Raw genomic sequence first — 11851 nt, forward strand, 5'->3', positions numbered from 1 at the left:
GTAATCCTGTGACTTCGGTTTGGGAGCGTTCGTTAGCATATTGCGGTGGTAGTTAAAAAGCACAAGCCAATAAATAATTTAACGTGTTCGGTACAAGCGACGGGAACATAGTTCAGGCAAATGCCGGGGCCCTCAAGTGTCGTGTCGGTGAAGCTTAATGCGGGAAACTGATATTCTATTATATAAAAGTCAAATATCTACATATAAAATGGTAATTTGCATTAATTCTACTATTGTTGAGTTAATATGTCAAATTTATGTAACAAATATTCTTACAAAATTTTATAGTACCCGTACCTATTTACGAATAATTATTCATGATAATAAAAAGTAATCAGTAAGGAGCGGATTCCTATATAATTAAATATTCTTTTTGTGTGTGATAAAACACAATTAACAAAGTTAAAAATTCCGAACATGAAGTTTCAAGTTTAAAACTCGAATTTTATTTTACATAAAAACACATATTTTCACAAAAAAAATTATGTAAATACATATTTTCAGGAAATCTATTATAAACACATAAATCTTGGTGTTGTTTTACTTAAATAATTTTTACAGGAACTTTTAAATATTTTAAAACTATATCAATTATATCACTCAGAAGTACGTTTTCTTTTCAAGAATTCTTGGTTGCTTCGTGTTTCTAAGCGCTGTTTGGTGTATCCGTGATCCATTTTTGTAATAGTATCGCCTCAAGTTCTGAGAATTGCTAGGCAACATATCTATGTTATTATTAGAGAATAAATTAACATGGACAAGGAGGAGAGATCTTGCAACACATAATTAGGAATGTTTATTGTTGCTGAAGATGATTTCATTCCACGCTTTGTTTGTGAATCACAACAGATAAGAGCTCGCGTATGAATATTATTTAATCTAAACAAATCTCTCGCTTCTCCCTCATGCCAATCAAGTAAGGCAATACATTTTGTTGTGATTCATTGTTATCGGGCTTCGTCAATCGACATCCTTAAAGATATACTGAAAGATCGTTGTTTAAAAAACGATTTGGCTTTCCTAATAGCAAATCTAAGCTTTTTGTGTGACACCATAAAAAACTCGAAACATCCAAAAACCTGTTGTCTGAAACAGGGTGGTGCGTGCCGTGAAAATTAAACTAGACTCGCTACCAGGTTCAGAAGTACAAGTAGTAAGGGACAAATTCCAGAATGTGTTTGGGAAAAACAGTGGATATAAAAAAAAGTGTAAATTTACTCAAGTATTGGAGGTATGCCTGTAGGTGAAATTGACGGTGTATGTGTTTGTGACATTCCTCTCTTTAAATATGCACGTCTGACGTCCTGTGATGTGGAAAGATTGTTTTCACAGTGTAAGTCGTTCAAAGATAATCGGAAGCATTTGTGATGGAGAATTTGGAGATGATTTATCTTTAGCAAATATTTTCGTACTTTTTAACACATAAAAAATATATATATTTAAATTTTTAGCACATAAAAATCCGCTCCCTAGTAATCAGACTCACTTAATCTGACGGGCCCTTATTACTTACGGGCCATTTGCCCCCCCCCCTTCTCGGCGGCCCTGATTACGCTAAAATACGTGGAAGGGCACACCGTTAAATACGCGAAAATTTCAGTAATCACTGATAACATAGGAACTAAAAGTGGCTTAGCTGTATTACGATCGTAAAACCTATTATTCTGCTACTTTCTGTAAATAAACATCTCTGGGTGTTGCCAGTCAAACATAGCTACTGCGCAGACGCTGTGCTTGTTATGGGCTGTTATGATTTCTGCCGACGTGTCGGAGTAATGAACTTCCAATTCAATGGCACTGCATCTTCTAATCTTGTAAGTACGTGAACTGACATCTCACATAACCTACACGAGAGATTTGTTTGTATTTCTTACCTCATATCAATATCAGAAGCAACAAACAATACTATTGAAATTAAAAGTGTAATTAAATGTATTTTTAATTTTCTCCGTGTGAAGTATGAACATAAAATTACTGCGATCAAAGATGGATTCAGATATTTTCGTAGAAATAAACTTCGTTCACATGCAAATTAGTTTACCTGTCTATAAACAGCAATTTCTGCTAAACTATTTGACTTTTTTCATGTTTAACAGCTATTAGATTTTTTTTCTGGGAATGATAGCTTATACACGGAAAAATTGATAGAATAATGAGTTTAACTTGGCAAAGCTTAATTTCTCACACTAGTTTACTAAACCTTGTCGGACCGTAAAGAAAACAACTATCGCAATGTCCATATTTTTATATGTTGTACAATATCATAATAGTGTGAAATTTTAATTTTACTACCAATTTTTTTATTGTTCTATTAAAATTATAGCATATAGCCTATTAATCTGTTGTATCCTATAGGATACTTTGTCAATTTAAGGGTTAAACTAATGAAAAAGACGATTTCAACAAAATTGACTTTCAGAGATTTTCGTCTTTATTTTTATTTAATGTAAAAAATGATTATATGAAATAAATTAACTTTCATATGCACAATTATGCACACAATAGGAAATTTCTTAAAATAAAAATAGTAGCCTATATAATAGTTATTTAAGTTGTGGGTCGCTTGAACATGACTACTTACTGGGGAGGTAGAGCCACTTCAAAAGAAAAAAAAATACTGGCGCCGCGCCTAAAATTAATATTCCTATTTTAGTATTTACATTTTTACTGAAAGCATGATGTTGAAAACAATGCACCTCAGCGGCATCTACGCAGGAAATTGCTGTTAACTTCCGTGAGCCCCTTAGATGTGATTTAAGCCAATTTATCATCTGATATTTTCGTTTATGTTGTCTATTGTATAAGGGTTATTTTGATAGACTTTATTTTTTAAATTTCCCCACAAGTAAAAATCAGCAAGAGTCGGTTCGGGGCTACGAGCTGGTCAAAACCCAGTACTGACAATTCTGTTCTGAAAAATATCCGCAATACAATTACGTGATTCGTGAGCAATGTGTGCAGTAGCAGAATCCTGCTTGAAGAATGAATGCTGACATTCAGTGCCCGTTAATTGTTCGAAAAAAGTTTGTAATAAGTCTCTTCGATATATTTCATCCTTAGTAGTGCCTTAATAAGAAATTGGTTCTATTATACAGTGCACATTCAAGCCACACCAAACAATTATTTTTTTTTTTCAGAATGGTGCGAAACTTTTTACACAATATCAGGTTTTTATGAGTTGCAAAATCTGTTGTTTTGTGAGATGACTCGGTCATACAAATGGAGCCAAAATTTGTCTGAAAACATGACAAATTCAGAATTCACTCTGCCAGCAACAACACTCTCAAGTATCTATCTAGTCATGGAATCTCGCGGTTGCAATTCATGAACTGCAGATGTTATATAAAATTTCAATTTAAGTAATTTATTTGGATTTCGTGCTAAGGATTTTGAAACGCCTGTTTCCTGAGCAAGTCGGCTGAGGGATTCTTTTGGAGATTGTTCGAGCCGTTCACCTATTTCATCTAACTTTTTTTCCATAAGAACACGGCGTTATGGAAGATGTTTCTTTTCATTAAAAGATCCTGTCTCTTTTAAATTTTTAAAAAGTTGACAAACAGTTTCTGTACCTATAACATAATTGCCAGGATTTTTTCTTGCGAATCGCCTTACCACTTCTCTTCAAGAATTTGTTTTCACATAATTATGTATCGAACACCCCGTATATTTATTGCGTTCTATAGCGCAGTAAAGCTCAAGTCGTGGTATTTAATCGGTTGTAAACTGGCGTTCAAAGTTACCTGACCTACAATTTTCTGTTCGTCTAAGCGAATTTTCTAACCACGAGATAAGTCAAAACCAAAAATATAACAAATTGACAAACTTTTAAATATTTCCGTTACTTCTCAATATGTGACCCTATTATTGGGACGAGTAAAAAAGTATATGGGAAAATGTTGACGTAGATTAAGTACAAATGTTATTTTCTTAATTGAACTACCAACATTTGCACGCTAAATCCAGTATTTTTTTACAATCATTAGAAGGGGGAGAAATTTTGAATTTTATAATACTGATATATTTATGTACTATTGGCGACACTGACTGTTATTTTCGCCATCTATTCACTGAAATAATAACTAAAGAAGCCACACTTACACGAACAAATTATTATAGATCACTATCGATTAGCAGGGGTCAGGTAGTTTTGAACGCCAGTTTACCACTCTTCTTCACAAATACAATGCTACGTTTCACACCACAGTAAAATAAAACAATGCCTCTCATTGGAACTTTATTAAATGTTACAGTTTTTCAATAAATCAATTTAAATTATTTCCTAGCTTCTTATTCGTGATCAAAGCTTCTATAATGTTACATTAGACGCTGCATATTATGTATAAGAAGGTAAAGTATGGTATGTCTAGAATCAATTGAAAATAGTAGAGTTTTTTTTCAGATTCGTATCTACTGTACTTGCCACTCAACAAAGCAGCAGTCAACTCGATGAGGATTCCAAGCCTTTTGTTGTTACAAGAAAACAGCGACACGTTTTGTTTCCAGATGGCAGCACAATGGGGGTCGGTACTGAATTATTTTTAAGATTGTAATTTGTTTTACATAGAGAGTACAAAAAGTACGTATGATCATTTCCTTAGCAGGGAACAGGGATATAGAGAAAACACATTGGGAATTCCTGTCGTCACAAACGGCAATCATTGCATTGACAGTACACTGGCGTTCAAAGATACCTGAGCCCTACTAATCGATAGTGATCGATAATTTGTTCGTGCCACCGGCGTAGCTCAGTTTTCCTGCCGATCCGAAGTTGCGCTAGGGCGTTGGTTCGATTCCCGCTTGAACTGATTATCTGGTTTAGTTTTTCCTAAGTTTTCCTCAACCGTAAGGTAAATATCAGGTAATATATGGCGAATTCTCAGCCTCATCTCGTCAAACATCACCTCGCTATCACCAAACACCGACGCTAACCCCGTAGTTCATTCAGCGTCGTTAAATAATCAAGTAAAAAAATTGTTCGTGTAAGTGTCGCTTCTTTAGTTATTACCTATGAATAGATGGCGAAAATAATAATCAGTGTCGCCAACAGTACAGTAGTGGCAAAAAAACCGGACCGAACCTTGCAGCTGATATAAAAGAATCCTGTGCTGTGTATTGTGTCAAACTGTGGTAATTTCAATATGGATAGTGAAGCCAGAGGTATGTACTGCTATTTAATGTAAAAATACGCAGTTATCTTTGCCGAATAGAGGTAGAAATGTAGGCCTAATATTGATGCCAGATGAAGATAAAACTCTCAAAGTTTTTTCGTCTGTAAGTTTGAGGCACTGAAGGAAACAAAAGACGTTAAGAATCCAACAAATGCAATAAATTTTATTGTTAAAATTAATTATACAAGATGGATGTGTTTTGTGACTAGCAAAATTTGAATCTGTGACTCTGAAATCAGCTACAAGAGTCGGTGCGGGTTTTTTTTTTTTTTGCCACTACTGTACATAAATATACCCGCATTATAAAATTAAAAATTTAGTCCCCTTCTAATGATTGTAAAAAAGACATTAAATTTAGCGGGAAACCGCTGATACTCTCAATTATGAGAATAATTTATACTTAACTTATATCAACATTTTCCCAAACACTTTTTACCCATCCCAATATTAGGATCACCTATTGAGAACTAGAGGAACTATTTCAAAGTCTGTTAATTTGTTATAAATTTGATTCTGACTTATCCTGTGATTAGAATGTTAGCTTACACGATGAGAAAATTAGAGATCAGATTTCTTTGAACATCAGCGTACGTTATTTAAACTTATCTATAGCACGTGTATGTATGTATGCACAGTGTTCTGCCCAAGAGCAGGTCTTTAACTGCAAACCCAGCATTTCCCTTTCTTGCTTTCCTCTTAATCTCCCCATATAATACTTTAATGCTGTCTATCAACTGATATCTTTTACCCCGAACTCTTTTCCCGTTCACCATTCCTTAAGCATCGCAAATTAACAAATTAGACCTACACCAAAATAATTTAAAAAAATAAATAAAGTAAAAAATAAAATAAATAAAAAGCCAATCACCGCACTCACACACCTACTGGCACTTATGTCAGAAATAGTGTCATATACAGTATGTAAATATATATTTATTATTATTTATGTACAATGGCTGGAGAGGGCAACCTGCGCGTATAAGACCCTAAAACGGCCTCTGGCTCAAAGCCAGTAAAGTCAATAAACATCACAACAACATCTATAACACACGTGATAATCTAGGCCCTATTGGGTTTGTAATTAATGATTCTACTTCTTAAACGTTAATATCCTATGTGCGTAACAGCATGGAGAAGATTTAAAGACAAGACGTGTAAAATTCCGCTATAGGTAAAGAATATGTTACAAACGTTTTAAATACAGAATGATTGTTGTTAAATCCATGTGGCTAGTACCAAACGTGATTTAATGTAATAGAAACCTGGGTAAGAAGTGTAAAAGCGACTTGCCTTAGTGTAGTTTCTCTATATTCCTCTTCTTAGGAACAATACTCGCACTGCACCAGAGTAAAAATGAAACTGCAAATTTTCTAATTCTTTCGCTCTACAACTGTGAAAACTGTAGAAATCTGAGTAATTTATGTGAGGACCTCATTTCTCTTTGTTAATGAACTTGTTTTCTTTCTTTATGTAGTTGTATACTGGGTTTGAGATTTTTAAATTGCAGTGAAATTATTTTATATATTCGGTTCAAATTAAAATGCAAGTTAGTTATGGGAATACTCTAATAAAAATACGAACTATTCGATTCTTTATAAGTTCTCGAGATTAATAATGAAAATTTTAACACTACAACTTTCTGTTTAAACAGTTTACATGTAAATTCACGTCATTAATATTTGGTTGCAAATATTCTTCCGGGGAAAAGGGACGAAATCAAAGTGGTTTGGTTTTTAGAGGCAAACATAAAAATGAAACTTTCTATTTGGTACTAATTTTTCATTTCTAAACTTATTTCTATATAATTTCAGTTATTTTTAGCTGCAACAATCCCACTAGAGCAAAGAGACGAAATCACACTTGTCTGGTTCTTCGAAGCTAATTACCACGTACCAGAATACTCTTTGGATTTCTTCTCCGGGAATGAAACTTCCAGGATGTCCAGAGATTTGGACAGGAGACGTATATACGTCATGTTGGAAAATGCTTTCTACAGGTAGACTATTCCATTCTTCATATATACCCCTAAAGAAAGTCTCAAGTCTGGTGACCAGGAAGGCCAGATCAGCGGTGCTAGCATGTCCAATCCAACGCTGTGGTAGGTGGCCAATTCATAAATGTGTATGAAACCACCTTTGTTACCATTGTTGTTGAATATTTTTCGCAAGGTGTAGAACGCAAAACGATTTAGGCCCTATGTTGAATAGTGGCCATTTTTCAGCAGTATCTCTCATGGTATTAGAAATGTTACGTTTTCCTAAATTTACAATTTGAAACTTCGAGATTTTTACTAACGTGTTCCAAAGTTAATTTCTGCTTGATAGTTTAATCATACTAAAGTGTTGCTATAATTTTGAAGCACCATATATAGTAGGTGACTCATTTCTAATTCCAAATATTTAATATACATTGCTTTAGTGCTACTTCCACTAGTAACAAAATGTGTTTACATGGCATGGTAAATCCTTAAACAAGGAATTTATCCTCCTCTTGTTTCCGATATATACAAGTAGACTTGTCTACACCCTCTGTGTTGTGTAACTTTGAAAACTCACTTTTTAAGGTTGAAATTTCTATCTTTATAACATACAATAATCTGTGCATAATTAATGTTTTAAATTAGCCACACTTTTTTCCGTTGATACCATTTAATCAATCCATTCCGTAAAATATGAAATTAGATACCATTCTCAAGACTAGGCAATGGTGTGTCTTTGATTTCCAATAAACATCCATTAATTTATTGTTTACTAGAAAATTTCATGTGTGTCATTTCCGCAGCCATTTTGAGTACTTTTCTTTGTAAATGTTTACAGATATGGTTACGATGGAAGAGAATGTTTACTCAAATGTATATGCGAAACTTCTAATACACCATTACACAACAAAACTGGACTTTTGGGTGATCTCCTTCGTATTTTATTCACGTGAGTATGAAAGAGTACTAAAATATAATTCACTATAAGCTATCCAATCGAGTATTTTTATAATAATTAATTTTTCTTCTAACTAATGTAGTTTTATGTATTATACTCAATTACTCATAAAACAAGATAAATTTGGTTCTATTTTATAAGAAAGATAGAGCTTAATACTATACAACTATCTATAGTTTAGAAGTACCGGTAATTCTGTACACCGGAAGGTATTAAAATGTTTACATCAACTGCGATTCCATTAACAGTTTAGCCTGGAATGAAAACTCAGTGATACCAAAACCTGCACAATATATTGCTGGATATTAGACGGTAAAGGAGACAATGAAGACATTGGGACTTTCTTTCAATTGCAAGTTTAATTTCCTTCCAGCTCTGTATTTACGTCATGATACTTTTTCAGGCCATCTTCCTCATTGGACGAAGAACTGTCTCCAGCATTTCAAGTCGCTGAAGAGCGTGGCAGAAATCATGAAGCCTGTGATCATGCCTATCCGAATTGCTCCATTGGACTCATGGATATATCAACAATTCTTTGAGATTAACTCTTTGTCATCTATACTGGTGCAATGAATGGACAAACTCTTCGTCATCAAAGTGTGTCGCACTCCTGACCACATATAATAAATTAGTCACAGACAAATACAGGGTGTTTAAAGAGGAATAGTAAATATTTTAAGACGTGGTGGTATGGCCTATTTCGACCACTACGGTGGCTGAGTGCTAAGAAGTCCAGTCTGTCACGCAGGTGGTCAGAGTTTGAGTTCCAGTGAGGCCTGGGATTTTTTATTGAAAAATCCGTAGTGACGCTTATGGCGGATAAGGTTGCTGTGGTAGTTTTTCTCGGGATTCTACCGTTTTTTTTTTCCATATTAGGCATCTACATCATCCCGTCAACATTTCTGCGTTTCTTCATCATGCCATAGCATTCCCCGAACGCACGGAGGGGGCTGGCCTAAGGACGAGTGGGTCGCCTGCTCGAAACCTGGGTACACAGCAAACCTTATTGTAGTCAGCCGGTGTAGGTTTCGAAATGCGCCTAGCTTGAGGGTTAGCGCAATAGATCGTGAGAGGTCGCAGTGTTGGGTCGTGGTGTCCCACTTCAGAAATCCCATTCCATCGCTATTCCGAGAAAAAAAGTTCGCATACAGGGTGTTTCATTATTATATGTAAATATTTTTGGATGAAATGTAGAGGTAAAAATATGACTAAAATATTATATACAACTTTTCCCGAAAGCCCTTAATTTCCAAGTTATGATGCAATACCGGTACATTATGTAATACCTTGCAAGTCTGAACATGAATATTTTTGAGGTTCTAATGTAGAAGTAAAAATCAGATTAACACGTCATTTGACACTTTTTTCAGATATTGCTTTCTTTCAGAGTTAAGCAGCAAAGTAGAGATAAGAAATGCAACAAAAACTAAAAGTAATTTCTCACAGAGTTGCTTTCTTTCAGGGCTACACATAGAAGTGCGATGTCCTTGAACTTCAAGGCAGAGACTTGCTCGTGTCCTTAGTGAGTTCTGAATGTCACGGATTCAATTCAACAAATTCCTTACTATTACCATTTAATACGAGAAAAATTCGTACCGGCACCGGGAATCGAACCCAGGACCTCTCAGCTCTGCGCGCTGAGCACTCTTTCCAACTGAGCTATGCCGGGACACAATACACGGCGCCGGCCGAACCCCTCTCGTAATGCTTTTTTACGGCCTTACTATCTGCATTTGAGACGATGCACGTCATGTATGCAGGAGCGCATATTTAAATGACTTTGTGGCCATATTCAACATAAGTTTGTGACAACTGCTAATAGTTAATACATCCATATCCATGCTCTTTTTTTTTTAACGACCTTACCCTACTACCGGTACCTGCGTTTGAGACGATACACGTCATGTATGCAGGAGCGAATATACAGGGACATCATTTTATTTTTACTTCAATTTTTATTGTACCTGAGTTCTTTAATGTACTTCACTCCCACCCCCTCTACTAGTGAACCAAGCGTAAACAGTCAAAGGCGCAAGGTCGTAGTAAACACAAACAGTATTGAGTTAGTGAGTATAGTATGTTCCAGAAATATGTTCGCGTTTTCCAGTGACGAAAGAGCTTTCAATATTGAATCATATTTTCGCACAGGTACTGTCGTCCGTTTGCCTACGTCGCATCCCGATTTCCGTCACCCGCAACTATTTAAAATAACTTAAATAAAATAATTAACTGTCACGTGATTTTCCCCCTTTCTACGATCCTGCGACATAACCACTTGGACGGACAGTAGATAGCATGTCTGGGTAATGTTATTTGTGCGATTGAATTTACAGTACGTATAATAGGTATAGAATTATTTCAACATGAGTTACTAGTAAGAAGGACGAAACTGGCAATTGGAATTAGTCTATAGTGCGATAATATGCACAAAAGAACTAAACCCTGTATCTAAATGAACGGTCACCATTTAAAAAAAATGTGTTTAAATATTCATATTATGATTATTTTTCAATTCAACTTCATTCTCTATATTGTACGCTAATGTGCTGTAGACAGTATAATATACACTGCATAATGAATACGTTCGCATGGATAACTCAGTTCGTGAGTAAAAACACTTATTGTTAATACTGTACTGTATTTTGATTAAACAAAAACCTAATGAAAATTATCAAATTCAAAATTACGATATCTCCTAGTTTACATGAATGGATGAACTACTTTTCTTCCCTCCTATACTTAATAAAGTGATGTGTTTGTATTTTACGCCAGAATCATCGAACTTCAATCGTGGAAGGGGTTAGCAAACTGTGTTTCCGGCTCTGAAACATTAATCCAAAGGTATAGCCAGGTTAATATTAAAAATGTTAATAAAAATAAAATTATGTCCCTGTATATGCGCCGTGTATCGTGTCCCGGCATAGCTCAGTTGGAAAGAGCGCTCAGCGCGCAGAGCTGAGAGGTCCTGGGTTCGATTCCCGGTATTAAATAGTAATAATATACATAGGCTACTTCAGAGTAGTCGTGTAATATTCAATGAGGTGGGCGAGACCTCATACATAATGAATATGGATGTAAATTCCTTATTGTTTTACAGCCCTACTGCAGCTCTCCTAAGTGGCGATGTATGCAATGGAGGTGGAAAGGAACTGGCCACCTACCCTATTATCTCCCAGCCTAGTGACCTCATGAGTGACGCCTTCTTGGTGTCACTTGTGGGATCCAGACCTGTCTTTGGATAGCTGACTAAACAACACAACTTGTTGTTTAGCCTAGCAAGGTATGCTTTGCATTATAACTGGGAAATTAAGTGGGGAGGGGACATAACACCTTTAAGTACTGAAGATTTGGTGACATTCGGTATTTTTTTCTCAGTAACGAATAAATACGTAGCCTTGAAATTTTATATTGTTAATATACACTAATTTTGTAATTGTGTACTATTTTCATATTTAGTAAAACTATCCCCGTTACGGATTGTTACTTATTTACTTACAAATGTCTTTTACAAAACCCGGAGGTTCATTGCCACTCTCACATAAGTCCGCCATCAGTTCCTATCCTCAGCTAGATTAATCCAGTTCCTAGCATCATATTCCACCTCCCTCAAATCTATTTTAATATTATCTTCCCACCTACGTCTCGGCCTTCCCAAAGATAAGAAGAGAAAAATGATTGATTGATTGTTTCTATTCACTGATTGAAAGCCATACGAAAGAAACAAAAGATAATTATATGACATGCACA

General features: G+C 35.2%; 1 protein-coding gene across 2 annotated transcripts; it reads left to right on the forward strand.

Annotated features, from left to right (window-relative positions):
- The first annotated feature begins 1554 nt into the window (after positions 1 to 1554).
- LOC138708094 (uncharacterized) lies at positions 1555 to 11025 on the forward strand. Of its 2 annotated transcripts, XM_069838268.1 has the most exons (5): positions 1555 to 1814; positions 4400 to 4520; positions 6980 to 7164; positions 7985 to 8095; positions 8508 to 11025. In XM_069838268.1, the coding sequence occupies exons 1-5, from the start codon at positions 1792 to 1794 to the stop codon at positions 8641 to 8643; spliced, it is 576 nt and encodes a 191-aa protein (XP_069694369.1). In that variant the 5' UTR covers positions 1555 to 1791; the 3' UTR covers positions 8644 to 11025. The 2 variants fall into 2 exon arrangements, with proteins under 2 accessions (XP_069694369.1, XP_069694380.1); XM_069838279.1 differs by lacking the exon at positions 4400 to 4520.
- Positions 11026 to 11851: the final 826 nt, after the last annotated feature.

Source organism: Periplaneta americana, chromosome 1, assembly GCF_040183065.1.
Source record: "Periplaneta americana isolate PAMFEO1 chromosome 1, P.americana_PAMFEO1_priV1, whole genome shotgun sequence".
NCBI lineage: Eukaryota > Metazoa > Arthropoda > Insecta > Blattodea > Blattidae > Periplaneta > Periplaneta americana.